The 26,579-nt window shown below is 49.5% G+C and overlaps 1 protein-coding gene across 3 annotated transcripts in view; it reads left to right on the forward strand.

The window, feature by feature from the left end:
• Positions 1–26,579, forward strand: part of CACNA1B (calcium voltage-gated channel subunit alpha1 B) — a 195,004-nt gene that overhangs the window by 41,401 nt on the left and 127,024 nt on the right. For all 3 annotated transcript variants that reach the window (XM_065879258.1, XM_065879257.1, XM_065879259.1), the window contains exons 5-10: positions 370–522; positions 3,133–3,323; positions 16,180–16,283; positions 19,204–19,319; positions 19,660–19,716; positions 20,799–20,888. In XM_065879258.1, the coding sequence (XP_065735330.1) occupies positions 370–522; positions 3,133–3,323; positions 16,180–16,283; positions 19,204–19,319; positions 19,660–19,716; positions 20,799–20,888 (711 nt within the window). The remainder of the gene's footprint in view (positions 1–369; positions 523–3,132; positions 3,324–16,179; positions 16,284–19,203; positions 19,320–19,659; positions 19,717–20,798; positions 20,889–26,579) is intronic.

Consider the following 26,579-nt stretch of genomic DNA (forward strand, 5'->3'; position numbering starts at 1 on the left):
TCATGCTGACACCGCCACACGCTGCTCCTCCCTTGAACTGGGACAGTGCTCAGTCCACTCCGCCCTGCCCCGAGACCCTATGCTTTGTGCCCCTCCCCAAGGACTCTCAGCTCTGCCCCACGCAGGCACTCACTGCTCTGTCCTCCTTCCCTCAAGACTTCTTGCTTCCCCACCACTCCCTGTTCTGTCCCTCACTTTGAGGGCCCAGCTCTGTCCTTTGGCCTCGTGGATACTCATTGCTCAACACCTTGCCCAGGACTCTCAGCCCTGCCCGCCCCGGCTCTTGCTGTTCTGCCCACGCCCCCAGCCCACTGCCCGCTCTGCCCACTGTGCTCTCTGACCTGCCTGCTTTGCCTGCTCTGGCCCCAGGTCTGCAGGTGGTGCTCAAGTCCATCATGAAGGCCATGGTTCCGCTCCTACAGATCGGGCTGCTTCTCTTCTTCGCCATCCTCATGTTTGCCATCATTGGCCTCGAGTTCTACATGGGCAAATTCCACAAGGCCTGTTTCCCCAACAGTACAGGTGAGGCCTAGCAGCGCTCCTCAGACCCAGATGAGGACCACAGACTCATTCATCCTGGAGAGATGCAGTGTTCTGGGCCCTGGCGGGCGGGGGGTGGGGGTGCCCTCTAGATGCCAGACGAAGGAGGTGGACCCAGACAAGATAAACAGAAACACATAAGATAATGTCAGATTGTGGTAACTTCTAGGAGGGAAACAAGAAAGGTATTTGCAGTAGAGTCATTTGGGGGCCTGCTTCACAGAGTGTGGCCTGGGGAGGCCTCTCTGCCAAGGTGACAACTGGACAGCCATCTGAGTGCCGGGGGGGGGGCCCGTGTGGTCGCCTGCCAGACGGTCAATTTACGAGGAGCAGTAAGTGTGAAAGGCTGGCGTGAGGAGCGCTGGGTGCAGAGGGGGCGAGAGGAGCTCGGCGGACACTGAATCTGCTCCTGTTGGCAAAGATTTAAAGGCTGTACCAGTCCTCTGATAGGATGAAAAGCAGCAGAAAAGAAACATCTAGTGAAAACGTAGGACGCGTATTGTAGCTTGGACTAGAATGCCTTCCTGGTATCAGAGACAAGCTTATCAGTATGTTTTCCTGCTGGCCTGTTACTGACGCACCGACGACGTTAAGTGGCATTTTCTTCTTTTTTTTATTCCTTAAGGAAAATATACTTCATTTCTACAACTGTAATATTGAATCAAATGATGATTTTTTACAAACCCCTTAACAGTTTTTGGAGATGACATTTCTGACCTTCAGAAATTAACGTAAAATCAGGAAGTGAGATCCCGTAAGCTGAGAACTCTGGACAGCTGATCAGCTTTACCTGTGGTAAAGCAGTGGGTTCAGGCTGTGCTAGGACTCTGAGTCCAGGAGACATGGTGGCTGGGGCCAGGCTGTTTGGCAGTTAGAAAGGGTCAGGTTCTGGGTCTGTTTTGCATTGAGGCCTGCTGAGCCAACTGGGTTTTCTGGGCAATTGTACGTGGAGTAAGAGAAAGGGAAGAGTTAAGGGTGACACTAAGGTTTGTGTCTTTTTTTTTTTTTTTTTTTTTGCCCGCATTGGGTCTTTGTTGCTGCATGCGGGCTTTCTCTAGTTGCAGCGAGCAGGGGCTACGCTTCGTTGTGGTGTGCGGGCTTCTCATTGAGGTGGCTTCTCTTGTTGTGGAGCACGGGCTCTAGGCGTGTGGGCTTCATTAGTTGCAGCATGCAGGCTCCGTAGTTGTGGCTCACAGGCTCTAGAGCGCAGGCTCAGTAGCTGTGGCGCACGGGCCTAGTTGCTCCACGGCATGTGGGATCTTCCCGGACCAGGGCTCGAACCCATGTCCCCTGAACTGGCAGGCAGATTCTTCACCACTGCGCCACCAGGGAAGTCCAAGGTTTGTGTATTGAGCTACAAACACGTTAAAGGAGAAAACCTGTGTGATCATCTCAATAAATGCAGAAAAAGTTTTTATTGAAGTTTAAATCATTCATAATTTAAAAAAAACTCTTATCAAAGTGGAAATAAAGGGGAATTTTCTTAAACTCCCTAAAATTCCCTGCAAACATCATACTTTGTCATAAGTTTTGCGAGCTTTCCCTTTAAGGTCAAGAACAAGATAAAAACACACATGGTCACTTCTGGTCCACGTAGCCTTGGTGGTCGCGGCCAGTAACGTGAGGCAAGAAAAAGAACCCTGTCAAGAATGTGAAAGGAGGAAAGAAAACTGTCATTATTTACAGAGAATGTGATTATTTACACATAGACAGACAATGGCTTCCTGGTCTTCTTTATGAGCATTTGTTAAGATATTTGGGGGGAAAAGAATAAACTTGTGTGATCATCAGTTTTGCCTTCTAAACCTGGGAGCATTTGCTTTCCATCCTAGCAATTCCTCAAAATTTCTCCTGTGCTGATAGGAGGGATTTTCCATGTGTGGTCATACATTTGTTTTTTTAAATAGTTTTTTCTATCCTTTCGTTAGGATTTTGGGAGTGGAGGGGATTAACATGTGCTGCTTGCCCCCTTATCCCAGAGATTAGCCCTGGTTTTCTGCGATTTCTTTAACGTCTCTCTGTGCGGTCCCTGGCTGCCGGCTAGACTGCAGGCCAGCAGGAGCTTGTCCCCTTTGCTGGGGCCAGTGCCATGAGGACTGGGCCCTGAAGCCCGGCCACGCTCTGGGCCCGTGTTGGGTCGACCTGCCTGATGAGCACCGAGACCGCAGTGCTGAGTCCTGCTTGGCTCTGGCTCCAGCGTGACAGACAGATCTGCGCATCGGGGGAGTCTGGGTGGAGGTTTGGCTGTGAGGGAGAATCAGGGTATTGCTGGTAGGGAGAGTCGGAGGCTAGGAGTCTGTTGCTTTTGGTTTTAAGATGAATGAGTCCTCAGCATGTTTACATAGTGATGGGCAGGTTCTAGTGGGGAAGGAGAGGTCGACCAGCAGTTTCTGAGAGGGTGGGTCTGAGGGTGGCGGGGGGCAGACCGTAGGCACGGGGACAGAGCTGGCGCAGGTGCAGGAGCGGCAGGGAGTTTCCCTGGTGCCTGATTCCTGTCCCACTGTGACAAGGTCTCTGGGGCCCACAGTCCCAGCAGGGGGTGGAGAACGCGGTGCCTCTGAGCTCAGCTTTGCTCCCTTCTTCTCCTCGCAGACGCAGAGCCGGTGGGTGACTTCCCCTGTGGCAAGGAGGCCCCAGCCCGGCTGTGCGAGGGTGACACTGAGTGCCGGGAGTACTGGCCTGGGCCCAACTTCGGCATCACCAACTTTGACAACATCCTGTTCGCCGTCCTGACGGTGTTCCAGTGCATCACTATGGAGGGCTGGACCGACATCCTCTACAACGTGAGTTCTGTCTTGGCCCTAAAGCTGCTGGGTCCCCACTGACGTGGAGCTTCTGTTCAGCCCCAGGCTCCCTCCTCGCCCCACAGGATGGAACACGGGCTCCTTCAGGCAGCTCCGCCTCGGGGCCACTGACCCGGGTCCTGGAGTCTCCGGGACAGCTTTTCTTACGAGAGTAAAGCTGAGGGCCAGGTGGTGGAGGTCAGAAAAGAAAGTTCCAGAGAAGATGCTCCTGCCGCCGCTGCTGACGACGGCCCACTGCGTGAAGCGCTTTGTCCCTGTGAGCTCGTAGACGACGGGAGAGAGGCTCGGAGAGGCTAGCCAGCTGGCCCTCAGCCCGAGGCAGCAGGTGGCTGCCTGGTGAACAGGGGAGGAGCAGGGCTGAGCGCAGGGAAGCTTCCCTGATTGCTCCAGGGTCCTGGTGGTGGGAACGGGCGTCAGGTACCTTTGTTTCCTTCCCACTAAGTCTACCTGGTTCTCTTTCCTCCAGTGTTCCCTGTCGTTAGGATGCCAGCCCGTCCCAGCAGTGTAGGGCAGTCTGGGGGTTGGTGCCTGTGACAGAAGTTGGATGTAAGGCCCTCGGGGGCTTCCTGGTGACCCATCTCACTCCCGCCTCCCCTCCACCTGCGGCTCTTCTTGGGGGACCTGCCATTGACTCCTGGGCAGACCTCTCTCTCTTTTTTTTAATATGATGACCCCCTCACTCCTACAGAGCTACCTTCTACCCCCTAGAGTCCTGTGAGCTGTGGGCATGAAAATAATTAAGTTAGTGGAAGTAGAGAAAGAAGGTGCACTTGAAACAGGAAGTTTGGAAGGTCTGGCTGGTGGACTGCTGTGTTTTGGTAGCCAGAGGGTGTGTTGTGCTCGGGGCTGTGGAGGGGGTGTCCTAGAGTGTGAGGTACTTCACTTTGAACCCGTCACTTGTGTGCTGAGGGTGGGGCTTGGGCCGCCAGCTCCCAGAGCAGCTACATGCTTCTGGCTTGAAGGTGGGCAGGAGGAAAGGGACAGCCTGGGGCCCTCTGCTCTCCGCCCCTGTGGGTCTCAGGGCTGGAAATCCAGCAGGCGCTCGGTAAGCGCTGGCTGAGCAGGCGGATGGCAGAGGGCGAGTTCAGGAGAAGCCAGCCTGAGGTCCACTGAGCCGGAGCCCTCCTTGGAGCGGGAGTTGCGTCTGGTGACGGTCTCGTTTGATCGAGGAAAAGAGGAATGGAGACAAGGGCGGTGACGAGGAGCTTGGCTGTTCTCTCCCTACAGCCGATCCAGGAGCAACCTCCACAAAGACGAGCTCTCGGCACAGCTGGAGTGGGCCACGTCCCTGCCAGGGCGCCCGAGCGGGGCGCCGCGTGAGCAGGTCTCCACAGCCCTTCGTGCCGTGGGGCTTGGCCAGGTGACTCAGCCTGGTAGGCCTGTGCCCCCAGGGGAGGGGTGGGCAGGAGCCAGACCTCGGGGCAGGAGGTGCCGGTCAGGAAGGGCCACAGAGGCTCACCCGACACATATTTCCAGGGGACCCACTGGGTGCAGATGCTGCAGGCACAGTGGTGGCAGGAGGCCTTCAATAAATAAGGGCCTGGTGATGGCAAGCTGCTGTGAAGAAGACAAAGGCGGACGAGGGGCAGGGGCGACAGGTCAGGGGGCGCTGGGAAAGCAAGGCCTGGTGGGGTCTGGAAGCCAGACGGGCAGACGCAATGGCACGGTGCCGCGGAGTCTGGCGGCGGGGCACCGGGACGCAGTGACGGGCGTGGGTCGTGAGGCTGGTGCCCAGAGCCGCTGGCCAAGAACTGTTGGATCCATCCTCCACACTGAGGGATAACAGGGTTGGTTGCAGGAGATCAGACAGGACTTTGGAAGAGGATTCTTTGGAGGGCGAGCCTGCCACTCCCCCCGCCCAGTGAGAGGGACGTTCGTGGTCCCCTCAGACATATGCTCCTTGATGGAGCCCGAGTGACGTGCCTTCAAGGGCTGGAGCCATAGGCCTGCCGCAGTGGGGCTGGTGGGGCAGCTGAGCACATCTGCAGTCTGGGGAGAAGCCAGGGCCCTTTTAAATCCTGGCTGGAGGGAATGAGGGGGGGTCTCGAGAGAGACCCAGAGACCGACTGCTAAAACACTGGCGGTAGTGGGTGGGTGGGTCCTCAGCCTGGAGGAGAAGTGGTCTGTCTGGGTTTTGAAAAGTGTGGTCAGATGGGGTCCTGGAAGAACACGCAGCAGTGCCGCCTGGCTTCGACAGTGTTGAGGTCGGTGACCCAGGAAGGAGGAAGAGCGTGTGGCGTCGGGAGCAGAGAGGGGCCACACCGTCCTCTCCCTTTGAGAACAGCCAGCTGTGCAGGCCGGCTGAGGAGAGAAGATATTCTCAGTGTGAAGCACGTCAGCGGGGCCGGGACCCTTGATTGTGTTTTATGCTTGAGGTGGCTGTAGAATTTTCTATTACCCAGAGTTATCAGAACAGTCACAGGACCGATCCACATTTTCATCCCGGGCTATGTCTACGTTCAGTGTCGACTTAAAAAAATGCACAACGTGAGAGTTGCGATTTGAGTTTTATTTGGGGCAAAATGAGGGCTGCAACCCGGGAGACAGCATCCCAGATCGCTCTGAGAAACTGCTCCACAGAGGCAGGGAGGAAGGTCAGTATAGATGTGATTTGGGTGAAGGGGGGTACATGCAATCAAGCACATATGTTCTGTGGAAGGTTTCTGCTCGTCTCGTGCATGTCACTGCCAGTCACGAGGAGCAGACGTCGCCATGAAGGATTTGAGTGCTTGTCTAGATACGAGGAGATACAAGAACTGGGCTCATAAACTTGTCTCCTGAAAATATCCATCTATCGGAAGACCTGTTCTGCCAGTGTTACCCAGAGCCCGGAGTGCCTCAGGTCAGCTCTTCAGGGGGTGTTGCCAGTCAGCAGCGGCAGCAGCACGTGAGTTACTCCTTGTAGAGGCAGCGGGCAAGTGACAATGGCGAGCGCCAATTTGTAGTTGACAAGAGGAACCGTAGGAGGTAAATAACGTGGGCTTATGGTTACATACATGTGGTTCTGCATCTGTTCATTGCACTCGTTTCGTAAAGATCTGAGGAAGGCGCATTCAGATACGTAGGTGCAAAGGCTCCGTTTTGAAGTTAGTGCAGACACAACCTGCTCATTGGTTGGATGTGATGTTTAATGTGAAAGAAAGAAGAATCAAAGATAGTGTGACTGGAGCCGTTGGGAAAGGTGGTGCCTTGTATTGAGAAGGGGAGAATGGGGAGCAAGGTAACTGCGGATTTTTGTTTTAGCGGAGCGTCATGGTGGAAACTGAGAACCCTGCTTTGGCTCTGGAAAGCCTTGGACAACTGTTTCATCCAAGTGGAGATGCTGAGTGTACAGTCGGGTGTATGAGAGGGGGTTCAGGGGTGACAGCAGGGCTGAGGGTTTGAAGTCATGGATGATGCTTAAAATTATGGGAGAGGATGAGATCGCTTGGGTGTGGATGTGTGGATGGAGAAGCAAAGAAGGCTACAGACGGAGCCTTGTCTGAACCTTTGGCTGTCAGGAGAATTCCAACGTTCAGAAATCAAGTAGGAAAGAAGGAGCCAGCAAAAGAGAGCAAGGTGGGGACTTGCGGGGAGTAGGGACAGCACTGCAAGTGTGCTGCGTCCTGGGAGCAGAGCAAAGAGAGTTTCCAGAAAGTGACCGACCAGATCAGCTGTTGCTGAGAGGTCGCAGGCGCGCTGTTGGTAAACTAGACAAGAGCGTTTCGGCAGTGGGGATAAAACCTTGGAATGTATAGGTTAAAGTCAGGAGGTATGGAAGTGAGGACGGCAAGTATAGTCATCTCGTTCAGGGGGTTTCCCTGTGAAGTGGAGGAGGGCAAGAGGACGTAAGTGCAGGGAGATGTGGGAATTGGCTTTTTTAAAAAAATGAATTGTAGGTTCAGATGCAGTTGTGAGAAATAATGCAGAGAGAGCCCTTGTATGCTTTGCCCTTTGCCTGTAACGGTAACAACCTGCAGAACTAGTAGCTGCCGGAACCGGGGCAGTGACACTGCTGCAGTCAAGGCACAGGACGTTCCATCACAAGGGACGCAGTGCCGCTCTTTTATAGCCACGCCCACTTCTCTCCTGCCTTCGCGCCTGGCAGCCACTGATCTTTGTGCCGCGTTGATAATTTTGCCATTTCGAGAATGTTATACAGATGAAGCCGTTCCCTATGTGACCTTCGGGTATTGGCTATTTTTCACTCCGCATAATACTCTGGAGCTGCATCCGGATTATTCTGTGTTCTGTTGCCGAGTGGCGCTCCAGGTGTGGGTGGACTGCAGTGTTTAATACTCACCTGTTAACGGACATCTGCGTTGTCTCTGCTCAGGGTTATCAGGAATAAAGTTGCTCTGCACATTTGTGGGCAGGTTTTGTGCAGATGTAAGTTTTCATTTCTCTGGGTTAAATGCTCAAGGGTGCAATTTCTGGGTTGTATAGTAGTTGCGTGCTTAGTTCTTTAAGAAAGTAACGCTTTTCCAGAGGCCTGTATTCTTTTGCATCCCCACCAGCAGTGTGTGAATAATCTAGTTTTTCTGCATCCTCACTGGTATTTGGTGTTTTTAACTTCAGCCCTTCTGACAGTGTGTAGAGGTGTAGCTCAGTGCACGTCCTAATGGCTGATGATGGTAAGCGTCTTTTCAGACATATTTGCCGTTTGTGGGTCTTCTTCAGTGAAATATCTCTTCATATCTTTTGCTCATGGTCTGGATTGTTCTTTCACTGTAGAGTGTTTATATATTCTAGATACATTCTAGTTCTTTGTCAGATGTGTGGTTTGCAAATGTTTTCTCCTAGTCAGTAGCTTGTCTTTTCATACTCCTCACCTGGTCTGTGAAAGAACCAGCGTTTTTAATGTTAATAAAGTCCAGTTTATCAATTGTTCCTTTTGTGGATTGGGCTTTTGGCATCAAATCTAAGAACTCTTTGCCTAGTCCTAAATATTAAATATTTTCTCCTATTTTTTTTCTAAAAGTTTTATTATTTTATATGTAAGTCTGTGATCCATCTTGAGTTAATTTTTGTATAAAGTGTGAGGTTTAGGTTGAGGTGCATATGCTCTCTCTCCCCCCTCCCTCCCTCCCCTTCCCCTCCCTGCTTCCTCCCTTCCTTCCTCCCTCCCTCTCTCTCCTTTCTTTCTTTCTTTCCTTCTTCCTTTCTTTCCTCCTTTCTTTCTTTCCTCCTTTCTTTCTTTTCTTTTTACTATCTTTGCCTGGTTTTGTTTTCAGGGTAACACAAGCTTTATAAAATGAATTGAGAAGTAATTACTCCTCTTCTATTTTTCTAGAAGAGATTGTGCATAAGTGGCGTTAATTCTTTTTTAAATGTTTGGTAGAATTCTATAATCTGGGCCTAGAGATTTCTTTTATTTTTACTTTTTCATATCGCACTTTTATTTTTATTCACCTACCATGAAATTCACAAAGTGGTGAATGGCTCAGTGCTTTCTGTGCGTGTGCACAGGACTGTGCGACCATTACCATTACTCATCTTCGAAGATTTTCATCAACCAGAAAAGAAACCCTGTACCCATTAGCCTCTGGAACCCCAGCCTCTGGAACCACTAATATATTTCTGTCTCTTTATATTTGCCTATTCCAGACATTTCATACAAATGGACTCATACAATATGTGGGATTTTGTGTTTCTAAGGTCCATCCATGTCGTAGCAAGTATCAGTATTTCATTGCTTTTATTATCAAATATGATTCCATTGTGTGGATATACCATCTTTTGTTTGTATTTCATTGGTTGATGGACATTTGGGTTGTTTCCATTTTTTTACATTATGAATAATCCTGCTATAAACATTTGTGTACAAATTTTTGTGTGGAATATGTTCATTTCTCTTAGGTGTACACCTAGGAGTGGAATTTCTGGGTCATATGGTAACTCCATATTTAACCTTTTGAAGAACTGCCAAACTGGTTTCCAAAGTGGTTGCAACATTTTACATCCCCACCAGGAATGCACAAGTGTTCCAAATTGTCCACATCCTCACCAACACTTGTTGTCTATCTTTTTAATTTTAATCATCCTAGTAAAATTACGATTTAATTTTAATTTTAACCAACCAACCATAGAGTGAAGTGGTATTTAATTTTATCTTTGATTTGCATTTCCCTAATGACTTATGATGTAGAGCATCTTTTTTTTTTTTTTTTTAAGAGCATCTTTTATATGCTTTTTGCACCATTTATATATCTTCTTCGGAGAAATATGTATTCATATCCTTTGCCCATTTAAAAATTGGGTTATTTGTCATTTTATTATTGACCTATAAGGTTTCTTTATATATTATGGACACTAGACCCTTACCAGATATTTCAGATTATTTGCAAATATTTTGTCACATTATATAACATTTATAACACATTATAAATGTGTTATCATTTCACTTTCTTGATGGTATCATTTGAAGTAAAAAAGATTTTTATTTTGATGAAGTCCACTTTTTCCTGTTTTTGTTTTCACTTTGTACTTTTGGTGTAGTATCTAAGAGTCCATTACCTAATCAAGGTCATGAAAATTTACTCCTATGTTTTCTCATTTTGGCTGGTAATATTTAGGTCTATGATCCATTTTGATTTAATTTTTGTATATGGCGTGAGGTAGGGATCCAATTTCATTCTTTGGCCTGTGGATATCCACTTGTCCCAGCACCATTTGTTGAAAAGACTATCCTTTCCCCATTGAATTGGCTTAGCACCCTTGTTAAAAAAATCAACTCATCATAAATGTAAGGGTGTATTTATAGATCATCAATTCTATTTCATTGACCAATGTGTCTGTCCTTTTGTAGGGGAAGTTTTAAAATCACAATATCACTTTCCTCAATAGTTATTGGACTATTTACCTATTTTGTATTGGGTGAGTTGTAGTAGTTTGTGTTTTTGGAGAAATTGATCCATTTCATCCATGTTGTCAAATGTATAGAGAGTTGTTTGCAGTATTCCTTCATTATCCTTTTGATGTTTGTTGGTCCTGTAGTGAAATCCCCTGTTTCATTATTGATATTGATAAGTTGTGTCTTCTCTCTTTTTTTCTTAGTCAGTATTGCCAGAGGTATGTCAATTTAACTTTTTTCAAAGAACAAACTTTTTCAAAAATTGATTTTTTCTATTGTTTGCATTTTCAACTTTGTTGATTTCTGCTTTTATCTTTACTGTTTACTTTCTTTTACATGATTTGGGTTTGTTTTGCTCTTCCTTTGCTTGTGGTGGAAGTTTAGATTATTGATTTGAGACTTTCCCTCTTTTGTAATGTATGTACTTAGTGCTATAAATTTCCTTTTTAGAACTGCTTTAGCTGTGTCTTTCAAATTTGATATCTTGTATTTTCATTTTCATTCAGTTCAATGTATTTTTAAATTTCCCTTGAGACTTCCTCTTTGATCCATGGATTATTTAGAATTGTTTGTTTACTTTGTGTTTGGAGAGTTTTCTATTATATTTCTGTTATTTGTCTCTGGTTTGATTCTATTATGGTTAGAGGATACACTAAATTTGAAAAAAATTCAGTTCTTTTAAATTTATTGAGACTTGTTTTATGGCTCAGGATATGGTCTATTTTCATATATGTCTTGTGGACACTTGAAAAGAATGTGTATATAATGTGTTGTTGTGTATTATGTGTATAAATGTCAATTATACATCCTGTTGGATGATGGTGAGCTCTTTTATATCCTTGCTGATTTTCTGTCTAGTTGTCTTATCAATTTTTGAGAGAGAGGTGTTGAAGTTTCCAGCTATAATTATGCATTTGTCTGTTTCTCCTTTCAGTTCTCTCAGTTTTTGCTTCACATATGTTATAGCTCATTTGTTAGGCATGTACACATTTAGAATTGCTATGTCTTCTTGATGAATTTACCCTTTTATCGTTATAATGTATCCCCCACTTTTCAAAAGTTCTCTTAATGCCACTTCACTTTTATGAAAGACCTACATTAATACCTGTTTCCACTAACCAAAAGAAATCCGTGGAAGATTTATGCTTTTATGAAAAAAGGTGAAAAGAGAAAACAGTGTTCAACATTTGCTTTACAGTGAGCCATTATAAAGGCAGTGTGCACCCCAAGCAGCAAGAGTGGCACTGCCAAGCTCCTTCCCTGGGAACTACACTCAGCATCATATCACCATAGCTCTATTGTATCTGTGAGCATCTGTGTTTTATCTTATTTTCTGTGTGTGTTAGCTGATGTGTCCTATGGTGATTGTTTCTTTGCTTTATGCCTTTGTGGCTTAGGAAAGGTTTCACAGGAATGCACTGCTTTCAAATAGTGGGGGAAACCTGTATATGTTCCTCTGTGTCTCTCGTGAAATTTTTTTTGTTCTGATGTCTACTTTGTCTGATATTTATTTTCTGATATTAATATAGCCACTACAGTTTTAATTTGATTTATGTTTATATGATACTTCTTTTTCCATATTTCACTTTCAACCTACCTAAATTGTTATATTTGAAGTGAATTTCTTATAGATAAAACATAGGTGGGTCATGTTTTTAAAGTCACTAGCCAATCTTTGTCTTTTAATTGGTGTATTCAGACCATTTACATGTAATGTAATTATTGATATGTTAGAGCTCACATCTGCCATTTTATTTATTTATTTTTTGTTTACTGTTTGTTCTGTTGTTTTGTTTCTTTGTTTTCTTTTTCCTACCTTCTTGTGTATTACTTGAACTTTTGAAAAAATTCCATTTTGATTTACCTAATTGTTTTTGAGTATACCTCTGTTTGGTCTTTTAGTGGTTGCTCTATATCTTATTCCAGTCTACTGGTGTCATAATTGTACCAGCTCAAGTGAAGTATATACACCTTACCTTCTTTATATCGCTTTACCCTCCCCCATTTATAATACAATTATCTTAAACATTTCCTCTACATATGTTTATAACCACATCATAGCGTGTTATAAGTTTTGCTTCCACTGTCAAACATGATTTAGGAAACTCAAAAGGACAAATAAAATCTATTTACCCCTATTTTTACTCTTTTCATTGTTCTTTCTTCCTTCCTAATGGTTAACAATTCCTTTTTTAATCATTTCCTTTCTGCTTAGAGACTTCCGTTAGTCATTCTCTTAGGGTAGATCTGCGGGTGACAGATTCTCCCAGTTTCCCTGTTTTTATTATGAGAATGTCTTGATGTTCCCTTCATCCCTGAAGGATATTTTTGATGGGTGTAGGTGTCTGTTGACAGTTTTTTTTTCTCTCAGAACCTGAAAAGTATTGTGCCACTTCATTCTGACCTCCATACTTTATGATGAGAAATCTTTTGAATTGTTTCCCTTTGTAAGTAAGGTGCCCTTTTTCTCTTGCCACTTTCAAGATTTTTAATTTATCTTTAGTTTCCCGTGGTTTGACAATGAAATGTCATGTGGATTTCTTTGAGTTTATTCTGTATGGTATCCACTCAGCTTCTTGAATCTGTAGGTTTATGTCTCTTGCCAAATTTGGGAGTTTTCAGCTATCATTTCTTTGAATACTGTTCAGCCTTCTCTTCTTTCTCCTGTACTCTGCTACTCTGAAACAGGAATGTCAAATATTCTCTCATAGTTCCCTAGGTTCTTGAGGCTCTGCTCTGTTTTTTCTTACTTGTTTGATTTTTGTTTTTTAAGTCTATTTTCTCTCTCTCTTTTAGATTGGATAATTTCTATTATTCTCTTTTACCACTTACTGATTCTTTCCTTTGTTGTCTTTATTCTGTTGTTGTGCCCTTCCATTGAGATTTTAATTTTGATTATTGTATTTTTCAGTTCTAAATTTTCCATTTTGTTCTTCTTTGTATCTTTTATTTATTTGATGATACTATTTCTTTGTTGAGACTTTCTATTTTTTCATGTGTTTCAAGTGTGTATACAGTTACCCTCTGAAACATTTTTATGGTGGCTGCTTTAAAATCTTTGTCAGATACTTCTATCACCTCTGTCATCTTAGTGTTGGCAATCTATATCAGGCAGGGTTCTCCAGAGAAATAAAACCAATAGGCTGTGTGTGTGATGTGTGTGTGTGTGTGAGACAGAGAGAGATTAATAAAAAAAAGAGATTTATTATTAGGAATTGGCTCATGTGATTATGGAGGCTGGCAAGTGCAAATCTGCAGTAAACCTGGGCTGGCAGGCGCAAGACCCAGGAGATGCTATGGTGCAGTTTCAGTCTGAAAGCCAGTAGTTGGAGACCCAACAGTGCCAATGGTACAGATGAAGTCTGAATTCTCTTACAGAGGATTTTCTCTTACTTGGAAGAGGGTCAGTTTGTTGTTCTGTTCAGGCCTTCAACTGATTGTACGTGGTCCACCACATTATGGAGGGCAATCTGCTTTACTTTATCAATTAAAATGTTAATGTCATCCAAAAACACACTTGCAGAACCACCCAGAATAACGTTTGGCTAAATATCTGGGCACCGCATGGCCCAGTCAAGTTGACACATAGAATTAACCATCGCAGCATCTGTCAATTGTCTGTTTTTGTTCAGTTTGTGTTCCTCCTGGTTCTTGGTATGGCAAATGGATGTCAGTTGAAAACTGGACATTTTTGGCTTTGTGTCCTGGGACCCTGGATCTGACTTAAGCCCTCTGTTTTAGCTGGCTTCCTCTGACCATTCTGTCACTGGAAGCAGGGGTTGCTTCCTTGCTACTGCAAGGTGGGAGCAGAAGGCTGGAGAGTTTCCGCACCTGGCCTCTGTTGACACACTGAGGGGGTCTTCTCCATACTGCTGAGTGGGATGATAGTTCTGGCTCCCCACTTGCCTCTAGGATACTTACCTGGTTGGGAAGGTTTTGTGTGCCTCGTTTCTGCTCTCCACGTGGTCTCTGCCCACTGTGTGGGTGGGGGTGTGTGTGGCCTCAGTACTGGGTGGTGGTGAAAGTCTGACTTTCTGGCAGCACCTCAGTGGGGAGGGGGGTGGTGTGTCTTATTACTGTCACATGGGGGTGGAAGTCCAGGCTCCCCGTGTGTCTCCACTGATACCACAGAGGTGGGGTGGGATGGGGGCCTCATCAACCATCTGTCGAGGAGGACGTCCCACCTCCCTGCTTGTCGTTCTCTGACATCTCTGTGGTTTGGGAGTGTGGGGAGGTTGGTTACCTCATTACAGTCTGGGGAGGGTGGTCGCCTAGGCTCCCTCCTGGGTCTTTGCTGGCAGGGATGGAAGTTTCACCACAGTTTTTTTCCGCCCTGTTTGGCTGGAGTAGTGCAGTTATTGTCTGCCTTGCCCCCCTTCCTGGCCCTTTGGTTAGAGAGAGAGAGTGCTGGCTTTTGTTGGTGTATTTTTTGTCTGTGTCTCTTGGCATTTACGGGTTGTAGGCTTTCAAAGCCCCAGGTCTGGGATATATGAGGCAAAAACAAAACAAAAACACAGGGAACTCACCATGGGTCCGGAGGTCCCAGCTCATCTGCTTTCTTTTCTCCACTTTTCAGAGTCTTCTGTGAAATATACATTTGCTCTAGATGTAATGTCCAGGCTGTTAATTGTACTCAATGGGAGAAATAGGGAAGAGTATGTCCACTCCATCTTCCCAGAAGTGCAAGTCCTTGTTTGTTTTGTCTTGTTTTTTAAGAAGACAGTAGGGTGCTTTGGCTACTGATGGGAACGGTCCATCAGAGGGAGACTGCAGGAGCCAAGTCCTCGAGTAGGTGAGGGGAGCTGGGGCCACGGCAGCACATCTCTCCTTTTTCCCAGAAGGAGGCAGGTTTTGAGGGTGCCCTTTGGGGAGATTGGCGGCTTTGGTGGCCATCTTAGCCCGTTGGTCGGAGTTGCATGTGGGGCTGGCAGAGGTGTGGTCTGAGAACACTGGCAGACGTAGAGCTGGGGGTCTGAGTGTCTATTCTGGTCAAGGCTCGGGGGTCTCAGTGGCCAGCCTGGAATCAGGGTCCAGGAATCAGAAGCCACAAGTGGCAGGCAGTCCAGCGGACTCAGGACTTGCGGGCACAGAGTCCGCAAATCTGCCTAGGCCAGCAGACGCTGGAGGGCAGGAATTCCGACAGCAGCACCTGGAGATCAGCCCCAGCCTCAGGGCAGTGCCGGGCCGTCTTCCTGCCTCTCTCCTGCTCAGGGCCCCGGCCCTTGGCTTGTGAGCCGCCTCTGAAGAGAGGAGCAGAGGGGCCAGGTGGTCACCTGCCCACAACACCCACCCCTCTTGGTTCACTTCTAGCACCAGACTCGTGGGGAGAAAGAGGCTCTCCATCCCTCTCAGCTGGGTCGACGGGAGGCCCCTGAAAACGAAACAACAGTGGAAATGAATTGGACTCAGAGGACCTCACCCTTTTGTGCGCTGTGCTCTAAAAATCAAAAGGTCTGGGAAGACCTTTTGCATTTGGTTATTTAGACCAGGCCCTGGCGCTGGGTTCTGTCTTAGGCCCAGCTCTTCCCTGGGGACCTGTGGGCTTGCCGTTGACGGGGGAATGCGGCACAGGGCTTACTGCTCTGAGCTGTGGAAACTGCAGGAGACAAAAAGAAGATCAGACTTGGGCCTTGGGGTCCGTGGGCTTCACAAAGGAGGAATGTCTTTGGAGCTGCCTGGTGTGTCCAGCAGCCTGGGAAGCAGAGGGGAGGTGTCCAGGCGGGATACCTGGGGCAGCCCTTGGCGCCCTGGGACTACTCCTGGGCTTTTCATTGTTGCTAGCAGTGGCCAGGAGCATGAAGCTCCTTGGTCCTTTGGGGGCCCCAGCCCCAGAGGGGGGCTCTGTGGGGCAAGGGCAGGCAGGCGTGATGGTGGGTCCTGCCTGGATTACCTGTCTGGACCCGCCTGCACTTGGACTCTGCCGGTGTGTGAGAAGGGCCAGGGAGCTTCTGTGGCCAGGGCTCTGTCCTGCCCACCGTCCTGCACATCTCCTCTTGCTTCCAGACCAACGATGCGGCTGGCAACACCTGGAACTGGCTCTACTTCCTGCCCCTCATCATCATCGGCTCCTTCTTCATGCTCAACCTGGTGCTGGGCGTGCTCTCGGGGTAAGAGGCCATGCGGTTGTGTGCTACCTCTGTGTTCGCAGGCCGGGGAGGGGGCAGATGGGACTGGACACGGCCTGTGTGGTGGGGGAGGCGAGGCTCGGCCTGGCCCTGGGACGGTCACTCCCAGCGTCCTGAGCTCTAGCCAGCCTGTCCTTGGTGCTACCATTCTGACCTCTCCCTTGGTGGTCCCTGGCCCTGGCCTCCTTACCCCTAGCTCTTGGCCTTCACCCCGGCCTCTGAGTCAGGGGAGGGGCTGCTGCTGCCTCTTATCTGGGTTCGTGGTGCAGTTTCTGAGCAGCCCTGGGGACAAGAGATCCCTTCTGTGTGACACTGGAGAAGGAATGGAGCGGCCTTGGGTCTCCACCCCAGCCCTGACCCCTGGCTTGCCTCGCCTCTCGGGTCACCTGTCCCTGCTGACCTCCAGCAGAAGACAAGGGAGGATGCAGTGCTGGGGTCCCTCCTGGAGAAAGGTGCTTCCTACCTTCATGGGTAGTGAGGTGTAGCACACCTGTGGCCCATAGTGCCCTCCTGTCCTGCATCGGGCCGAGGACCAAGGAAGTGCTGTTGGCTTCAGGGAACAACCAGGGCTGGTATTTGGGGCTCCTGCCCTTGTCTGGGGCCGAGGAAGCTGTGTAGACAGAGGGAGAGGGCATTGGGCTGGCCTGCCTCCCTGCCCCCACCTGAGCATCAGATTCCCTGTAGGGCTGGAGGGGAAAGTTTCCATTCCACCCGCCTTGAAGATTCCAGCTCAGGCCCAAGGCTCCTGAGGTCGTGACTCAGGGGGCAGCTATCATATTGGTCTGGAAAGGAACAGCCGCAGAGAGGACAGTGGCTGGGCCCAAGGGCTCTGTGCCCTGGCTCTGGCACGTGTTCCTGCCTTGGCCCCTCCTGTAAGACTCTGACTGTTAGCAGTGTGTCTTTCTAAGCGCCTCCGCCGGGAGCAGGCAGGCGCACAGCACAGGGGGCCGATGAGAATGCCTAGTCGGGGCGGCGGGGGGAGCTGTGGTCCGAGCTGGGATGGGGAAGCCAAGGGAGGCCTGGGGCTCAGAGAAGGCTCCTGGGGAAGGGGCAGCTCAGCTGAGGCCCAGAGGGGACAGGAATGAGCTTGGCAAGGAGAGGGGAGCATCTCCCATGCATAGAATTGTTGGGGCGGAGGCACAGAGGGTGTGGTGTCTGCGATGCTCAGAGCTGGGGCTGCCAGGTGTGGGAGCTTGGCCGGGGGCCAGACTCGTGAGGAGGGCGGGCCCCGTGCTGGGCCGTGTGGCGGGGAGGCTGGCGGGACACGAGTGGGTCCTGCTCCACCTTACTCCGGAGAGCGTGAGAAAGAAGCAGGGGTAGCAGCGGAGACTGGGTGAGGGGCCCCGAACTTTGTGTTTCCCAGCCCTGCCCCAACCTGCGGGCATCGTTGCCTCTGGGGACCAGCCGATACGGGCTGATTTTCCTAATGAGCTCAGCTGAGCCCTCCCTCTGGCCTCCAGCTCCAGCAGCGGGGCCCCAGGGTTCTCTGCCAGCCTTGGGGAGGCTGGAGACTGCGCGGCCCCTCAGGCCAGTGGTCAGCACACAACGTGTGGCTCTGCCATATCTGGAGGAGGGCTGCCAACGGGCCAGCCTGGAGCTGGTTCAGCCTTGCTCCCCGCCACGCCCCGGGCTCTCACCCTCCCAGTGCCCAGAGAAGCAGAATCGGTGGTTCCTCTCACAGCTCTTCCTCCCAGTGGGGCCAAAGCCTGGGGAGGGCGGGCCACAGCCAGCCGCCTCCTGAGCAGTGGCTGCCCGGCGGCCAGGCCTTGGTCACTGCAGCGAGTTTCTGCTGGCAGCTCTCGGCCAACCGGGCAGTATGGTCACGCCCCACTGCCACCCCCAGGCCCTCCTGCCCTCCGGTGTGGTTGATGGCGCTGGCCTGGTGGGGAGACCGCGAGGGGCCCTGCGTTCCTGCAGATTCCTGCACAGAGGTCCAGGTGGGAGCCGTCTCCTCTCATTGCCAGGGTTGCAGCAGCTCAGGCCCTGGTGGACACCAGTCTCAGGCTTGGGGTCCATCCTGGTCGGAGCCAAGCTCTCCCTCTCACCGTGGCTGCGTGACAGGAGCCAGGCCTGCCGGGCCCGCCCCCTCTGCCAAGCCCAGAAGCTGCTTCTCCTGGGGGAGAGACAGCCGCTCGCTCGCTCGCTCGGCAGAGAACAGGCATTGCTGTTTTGCCCTGAGGGTGTGCCTGCCTGCCCTCTGGGGACCTGAGCTAAGGTGTGTGCGCGTGTGCGTGTGTCTGTGCGTGGGCACGCGCTCTTGTGCCCGTGTGTGTGAATGGCTTCCTTCTGGCCTTTTGAGCCTCTTGACTTCTAAGATTGGCTGGGAGACTGGGGCTGTGGTGCTGAGGGCCCAGGAGGGCAGAAGAGCCTCAGTGGTTTGGCTGAGGAGCTGGGTGATTCTAGAATGTCTCCCTGTCATCTCTGGCTGCCCTGAGCCGATCCAGTGCCTGCCCGTCGCTCCTCCTTCTAGCAAAGGCTCTGGGTCTGAACCAGCAGAAGAAACAAAGTGGAAGTCCTGCTCTGGGGGATTGTTGTCCAGAAGCTCTCTGTAGCGTCTCTGTCCAGATGACAGGGCCCGGCACTCGGAGGGTGCATGCCCAGGCCTGCTCTAGGCCAGGGGGAGGTGGAATTGTCCCTGCCCTCTGGAGCCCCTCTCTGGGCGCGGAGGCGCTGTCCCTACGAGCTGCAGGAGCCTGAGGAGGGAGGGCTCACCTGGGCCTGTTAAGTGCTGGGGAGGGGGGGAAAGTCCGGGTGATGGAGGCCCCCGGAGGGGTGGCCCGTGGCCTGCTTCCCCCGTCCCGGCCTCTTCCTGAGTCCCTGTGCCTCTGGCCGCACACGGGGGGCCTGGGGGCATGCTCACACCCACCTGCTCTGCTTCCTGCTGCGGCCTCGCCCATCACAGGGAGTTCGCCAAGGAGCGCGAGCGGGTGGAGAACCGCCGGGCCTTCCTGAAGCTCCGCCGGCAGCAGCAGATCGAGCGGGAGCTCAACGGGTACCTGGAGTGGATCTTCAAGGCCGGTGAGGACAGGGGCTGCGTGGTGCTCCTGGCCTGGCCTTTGCTGGCTCCTCCTCCCCGGACCCTCCCAGGGCCGAGCTCACCTGGGGCGGGGGCTGCCCTCGGGAGGGCGACTTGTGAGGCGGAGCAAGCCAGGCCCTCTTCCCAGGGCGCTGTCTGTGGGCCCCATCAAGGGGTGTGTGTGTCGGTGGGACCAGCTCAGCCACGGGCCCTGCCGGCTTCGGGAAGCGTGAGGGCCGAGAAGGCAGGGTCTCACCTCCTTCCTGCTGTGTTCCTGGGGGACGAGCCCTGGTCGGGGTGGGGACAGGAGGGCTCTGGCCTGAGGCTGTGTCTCACTCACAGAGGAAGTCATGCTGGCCGAGGAGGACAAGAACGCAGAGGAGAAGTCCCCTCTCGATGGTAGGTGACCGCTGTCCGCACTCCTTGCCTGGCCACGGGGCTGTGGTGGCTGGGCGGGCAGTGACACGTGTGCACGCTTGCATGTGAGGCGTAATGCCCTCTGCTCAGCCAGGTGCCTGCACGTTGGTCGCCTAACATGGTCCTGGGCGGGGCCTTTCTGGAGGCAGGCCCTGGGAGGGTCAGCTGCATGCTCCTGGGGAGCTGCGTGCCATGGACCAGAGTGGGCATCGCGGGCAGTGGGCTCAGCCTGGCGGTCACGGGAGCCTGTGCTGAGAGCTGGGTTTTCCAGCGTGGCAGCTGACAGCTGACACGTGACTGTGTGAGCTTGCAGGTGCGTATGTTACAATGAAACAAAAGTGAAAATCCAGATCCTCAGTCTCGGCACGTTTCAAGTCATCGCAGAAAGTTCTGTTGGACAGCGCTGCTTCTACAAGCTTGAAAACTGCTGGTTTAATCCAAGCTGTATCTGTCCGCAGGGCTCAGGGAGATGCCCCCAGATTGCTGTAGAAAGACCCCTAGCACAGCCTGGGGCCACGGGGGCAGGGACGGGGGCCAGCACAGCCCCGGTGGCAGGAAGGCTGCTCTCTCTTCACACCTGCTGCTCAGGACAGGGCCAGACAGCATGGCCACGCATGTTGCGGTCTCACCTGGGCCCACATCTGGGCCCACACCTGGGGCCTTGAGCAGTCTGTGCTGGGCCCTCTGCGGCCTTGACCTGACCTCTCTGGTCTCACCTGGTCTTGGAGTGTGGACCGTTGGGTCAGCCGGCTGCAGCCCTGTCCCTGTCCCACATGGAGGTTTCCTGGTCTCCATGGTAGCCAGGCCTTCCCTGTGGGCATCATCGTGGCGAGAAGGACAGGCAGGACCCAACCTCAAAATCCCTTTGTCCCTTTTGCTCTGAAGACCGAGAGGGGCCCATGGGGGCCAGGCATCGTCCTGCCTTCCCTTAGCCTCAGCTTCAGGAGAGATCTGGAAAGGCTGCCGGTTCCTGGCACCGCCCACAAGGGCACCACCCAGCCCTGAGGCAGGTCATCTGGAGGCCCGGACTCATGCCGCCCCCTCCCACCCTTTGTTTAAAGCAGTGTTGAAGAGAGCAGCCACCAAGAAGAGCCGAAATGACCTGATCCACGCGGAGGAGGGGGAGGACCGTTTTGCAGACCTCTGTGCTGTGGGTGAGTCTCGGTGGGCCTGTGACTGCATGGGGAATGCGCGCCCGGCTCCCTCCCTGTCGCCTCAGCTTCCCTCCTTTCCTACCACCCACACCCCCCAAGTAAGCCAGCCCCGTGTGTGTCCACCCGACAGCAGGAAGTACAGCACCCTGGTACTGGATTTCTGCCCGGGGCCAGCCCTTGGGGTGGGCTGCATGCACAGCTCCTGGAAGTTCATTTTTGCTCATTCATTTCAGTACACTGCTGTCTGCTGGCTGCTCTTGGCTCTGCCGTCCTGTGTGGACGTGGAGCCCTTGGGCACGTCCCAAGGCCGGAGGCTGCGTGTGTCACTGACTCTGTAGGGATGGAAAGTTTCTTGCCGTCTCTCTTCTAAACCCTGTGTATCTCCCATGTTCCTTGGGTCTGCTGCCTCTGAGGCCTTGGCTTCATCCCCTGCTTCTCAAACAGTAAAAGGGGAACCTGGTTCTTTGATCTTTTATCGTTTTAGTACCTCCTCTCAGCTTGGTACCAGAAGTCTGGCACCAGAAGTGCCCAGGCCTCTTTGCGCTAAATGCCCCGTCATTGTGCATTCTGCGGCAAAGCGGGGCTCAGCCCTGGGTCCCCACCTTCGGCAGTGTGGGAGGGGGGCCAGCACTTGGCAATGACAGCTTTTCATGCACAGACCACCTTGCTCTCCAGCGATCCTGAGTGGACTCGAGTTGGAAGAGCTGCTTCCCATTATATTGTTATGTTTATATACAGACCTCTCTAATAAGTCATTTGTGTATTTGTTTATCTGTTTGTTTACACTTTCCCCTTCTTTGTCCCCAGTAAGCCCATGTTAATAGCTTGGGGTTTACCCTTCCTTGTTTCTTGATAACACTCACACACACACACACAGGCACATATACATGTTGTAGAGTTTTGGGGTCTTTTCATGTTACAGAAATAGTTTCATACAAATTTTTTTCATCAGTGCCTCTTGGAAACCCCTCCCCATCAGTTGGTCTGATTTGAGTTCGCTCTTGTAAGTAGCTGTGTGGTGTTCCATGGTGTGGATTCACTGTCAGGTAATCAGCCGCCCCCCAAATCCTATAAACATCTGTCCTGCCTCACCAGTGCTTTATGTCCCTCGTGGGATGGGTTCCCAGGAGCTGGGCTGCTGAGGTGAGGGGTGTGTTGGCACCTTCAGGGCTGCCACCACACTGCTCTCCAGAAGGGCTGTGAATTCACATCCACCAACAGGGTAGGAAGACATCTGCCTTCGTCCTGCTTGGACGTTGCAGCTACTTTTGACTGTTACCAGTTTGAGGGCAATTGAATGATTATAAAGTGATATTTCACGGGGACTTTAATTCTCATTTCACTCACTACTAGTGCTTTTGAACCTCTTTTTAAATGTTTGTTTCCCATTAAAATTTAGGTGTTGGTGACTCTTCGTATACTCTGTACATCTTCTATTGGGTTGTTTGTGTTTGTTCATTAGAGACCCATGTATGTTGTGGATCTGAATTTTGTTAAATTTTTTTCAAGTTTATCATGTGAGTTCCCTCCGTTCCTATTTCACCTAGAGTTTTTCTTCTGATTTTGTAAAATGAATTGGAGAGTTAAAAAAATCTTTTTCTATAGCTTGGAATAATTTAAATAACACCTAGATTTTCTGTTCTTTAAAGGTGAGATAAAAATGTGAACCCGTCTAGTTAAAAAAGGAAAAGAACTTGGACCAGTTTTCTAAATTATATTCTGTTAGGAAATCCTCCATTTTGTCGCCTTTTCTAACTCGTTTCTATAGAGCTGCATGTAGCGTTCTCTTATATTCTGTTAGGAAATCCTCCATTTTGTTGCCTTTTCTAACTCGTTTCTATAGAGCTGCATGTAGCGTTCTCTTATATTCTGTTAGGAAATCCTCCATTTTGTCGCCTTTTCTAACGTTTCTATAGAGCTGCATGTAGCGTTCTCTTACATTCTGTTAGGAAATCCTCCATTTTGTCGCCTTTTCTAACTCGTTTCTATAGAGCTGCATGTAGCGTTCTCTTATATTCTGTTAGGAAATCCTCCATTTTGTTGCCTTTTCTAACTCGTTTCTATAGAGCTGCATGTAGCGTTCTCTTACATTCTGTTAGGAAATCCTCCATTTTGTCGCCTTTTCTAACGTTTCTATAGAGCTGCATGTAGCGTTCTCTTACATTCTGTTAGGAAATCCTCCATTTTGTCGCCTTTTCTAACTCGTTTCTATAGCGCTGCATGTAGCGTTCTCTTATATTCTGTTAGGAAATCCTCCATTTTGTCGCCTTTTCTAACGTTTCTATAGAGCTGCATGTAGCGTTCTCTTACATTCTGTTAGGAAATCCTCCATTTTGTCGCCTTTTCTAACGTTTCTATAGAGCTGCATGTAGCGTTCTCTTACATTCTGTTAGGAAATCCTCCATTTTGTCGCCTTTTCTAACGTTTCTATAGCGCTGCATGTAGCGTTCTCTTACATTCTGTTAGGAAATCCTCCATTTTGTCGCCTTTTCTAACTCGTTTCTATAGCGCTGCATGTAGCGTTCTCTTATATTCTGTTAGGAAATCCTCCATTTTGTCGCCTTTTCTAACGTTTCTATAGAGCTGCATGTAGCGTTCTCTTACATTCTGTTAGGAAATCCTCCATTTTGTCGCCTTTTCTAACGTTTCTATAGAGCTGCATGTAGCGTCTCTTATATTCTGTTAGGAAATCCTCCATTTTGTCGCCTTTTCTAACTCGCTTCTATAGAGCTGCATGTAGCGTCTCTTATATTCTGTTAGGAAATCCTCCATTTTGTCGCCTTTTCTAACTCGTTTCTATTGAGCTGCATGTAGCATTCTCTTATATTCTGTTAGGAAATCCTCCATTTTGTCGCCTTTACTAACGTTTCTATAGAGCTGCATGTAGCGTTCTCTTACATTCTGTTAGGAAATCCTCCATTTTGTCGCCTTTTCTAACTCGTTTCTATAGAGCTGCATGTAGCGTTCTCTTACATTCTGTTAGGAAATCCTCCATTTTGTCGCCTTTTCTAACTCGTTTCTATAGCGCTGCATGTAGCGTTCTCTTATATTCTGTTAGGAAATCCTCCATTTTGTCGCCTTTTCTAACGTTTCTATAGAGCTGCATGTAGCGTCTCTTATATTCTCTTCATCTCTTCTGTATTCAGCCATTTGCTGGTCCATTCACTCAACAGATATTTACCAAGTGCCCAGATGTGCTGGGAAGTGCCTGAGGCATTGGGCTATGGCACTAAGCAAGATGCAGAAGCCTTTCATTTTTCGGAGTTTCCATTCCAGTGCTAGGTGTGAAAAAGAAAAAAAAGTAGAGAAGGCGGGGACTTGAAGGGTCTGGGGGGGTGTTGGAATTTTAAGTAGAGTGGCCGCAGATGGCCTCGGGAAAGGTCGCCTTTGAGTAAAAAGCTGAAGGAAGTGAACAAGTCAGCTCAGCTGGAGACGGAGCATCCCCACGACAGGTGAGAGGACCCTGAGGCAGGAGAGTCCAGGAGGCCGGTGTGGCTGGGGCAAGGTGGAGGGGGCTGGGCGGGGTGGGGCAGCAGGAGAGGAAATGACCGGGTCAGGGGACTCTGGGTGCCAGGGTGGTCTTCAGAGGGGAGGCAGCCTCTGGCTCCTGCGGGGTGCTGAGGACAGACTGCCGTGCAGAGAGGGCAGGAGCAGGACCAGGTCGGAGGCCGCTATGAAGACTCCGTGGCTGGTGGCAGCCACGGGGGTGGTAAGTGGTTGGATTCTAGATCTATTTTGAGGACAAGCCCACAGGATTTGCTGACCGGTCGGACGTGGGTGTGAGAGAAAGAGAGAGACATCAAGGACAGCTCTGCAGGAAGTGTCCCCAGAGTAGCCCTCCCTGGGAGGACGGGACCTGGGACACGTGCGTTCTGGGGAACGATGTCCGGAATCCGGTTCAGAAGTGCTGGGTTTGAACGCATGTTGGAGACGCGGTGGGGCGTCAGGCGGGCGCTTTGTGTGTTGGGCTCTGCCGTTCAGGCTGCAGAAGCTATGTAAAGCTCTGAGACTGACTACAGTGTGTTGAGTTTGGTTTTGCTCTTTTCCAGTTGTTAGTATGTTGACCTTTGCTTTCTATTTTCTGAATTAGGATCATATGAGGTTAGTCTGTATTAATGATCATTTAAAATAACCAGATTGTAGATTTCCTTTCTTCTATTTTTTTGTTTTCAATTTTATTATTTTTAACCTTTATTAGGTTTATCTTTTAACATTATTTTGATTTATTTTATTATTATTTTTCTAACTTCTGAAAATGTGTAACTTGTTCTTTTATCTTCTTTAACAGCAAAAGCACTTTAGGCTGTATATTTTCCTCTGCACAAAGCTTTGCCGTGAAGTCCCCCCCTCTGTACTGGTTTCCAGATAACAATTTCTTTACTTTCCTCTTGAGGCAAAGGTTATCTGCGAGTGTGCTTCTTAATTTTTAAGTATGTTTTTATTATATCTAATTTTATCAGATACTGATTGGGAAATGTGGCCAGTAAATCTGTAAGTTTAGAAATTTTCAAACTCTAAGTTCACGACTGATTTTAAAAAGTTTCACTGACGGAAAGTGTATGCTCTGTTTTGGAGAGTTGTCTGGTTGTATGGGTATCTCTTAAAGTCAAGTTTATTGATTGTGTTCTCCAGTTCTTTAGGTCTTTGTGTTTTATCACTAGGTCTGTTCAGTTCTGAAAGACGTGTTTTGAACGTTCCCACTTCATTTTATTTTTTTATCAATAAGTTTCTCTTGTATTTTTTTTTCCTTAAAATTGTGTGTGTGTGTGGTAGGAACACATCATGATATCATGAGATCCATCCTCTCCAATTCCAAGTGTGCAATGGATCACTGTTGATGGCAGGTGCCGTGCTGCTGGGCAGCAGGTCTCCGGGGCTTGTTCATCCTGCTTCACTGAAACTCTGTTCCTGTTCATCACAGCTCGCCATCCCCGCCCAGCAGCCCCTGGTCACCACCGTCCCGGTCTTTGGTTTTATGAATTTCATTATTTTAGATACCTTATGTGCGTGTAATCAGTCATGAAGTATTTGTCTTTCTGAAGATAGCTTGTTTCACTTAGCGTGACATCCTCAAGGTCCGTCCGTGCTGGTGCATGTTGCAGAATCTCCTTCTTTTTTAAGGCTGAGTAGTATTCTGTGGTGTGTATAGACCACATTTTCTCTATCCATTCATCTGTCAGTGGACATTTAGGTTGTTTCCACATCTTATCTATTCTGAATAGTGCTGCAGCGAACATGGAGAGCTCAGATCTCGTCAAGATTCTGATTTCAATTATTTTGGAGATCTCTCTCTCTCTCTCTCTCTCTCTCTTTCCAGTAGTAGGATTGCTGGATCATCAGGTAGTTTTATTTTTAACTTTTTTGAGGACCCTCCATACTGTTCTCCACAGCGGCTACACCAGTTTGCATTCCCACCAACAGTGCACGAGGGTTCCAATTGCTCCACATCCTCGCCAGCACTTGTCTTTTGTCTTTTTTGGAAATCGCCATCCTGACAAGTGTGAGGTGATAAATCATTACGGTTTTGATTTGCATTTCCTTGATGCTTCCTCCTGTATTTCTCATGGCTTTTGTTTATGTATTTAGCCACTGTATGCTTTGGTAGATGTGGAGTTTATGACGGTTACATCTTCTTTGTAAATTATGCTTTTCATCCTCACACAATACCTTCTTTATCCGTTTAGTTCCTCC

The sequence above is a fragment of the Phocoena phocoena genome, chromosome 6 (assembly GCF_963924675.1).
Source record: "Phocoena phocoena chromosome 6, mPhoPho1.1, whole genome shotgun sequence".
Taxonomy (NCBI): domain Eukaryota; kingdom Metazoa; phylum Chordata; class Mammalia; order Artiodactyla; family Phocoenidae; genus Phocoena; species Phocoena phocoena.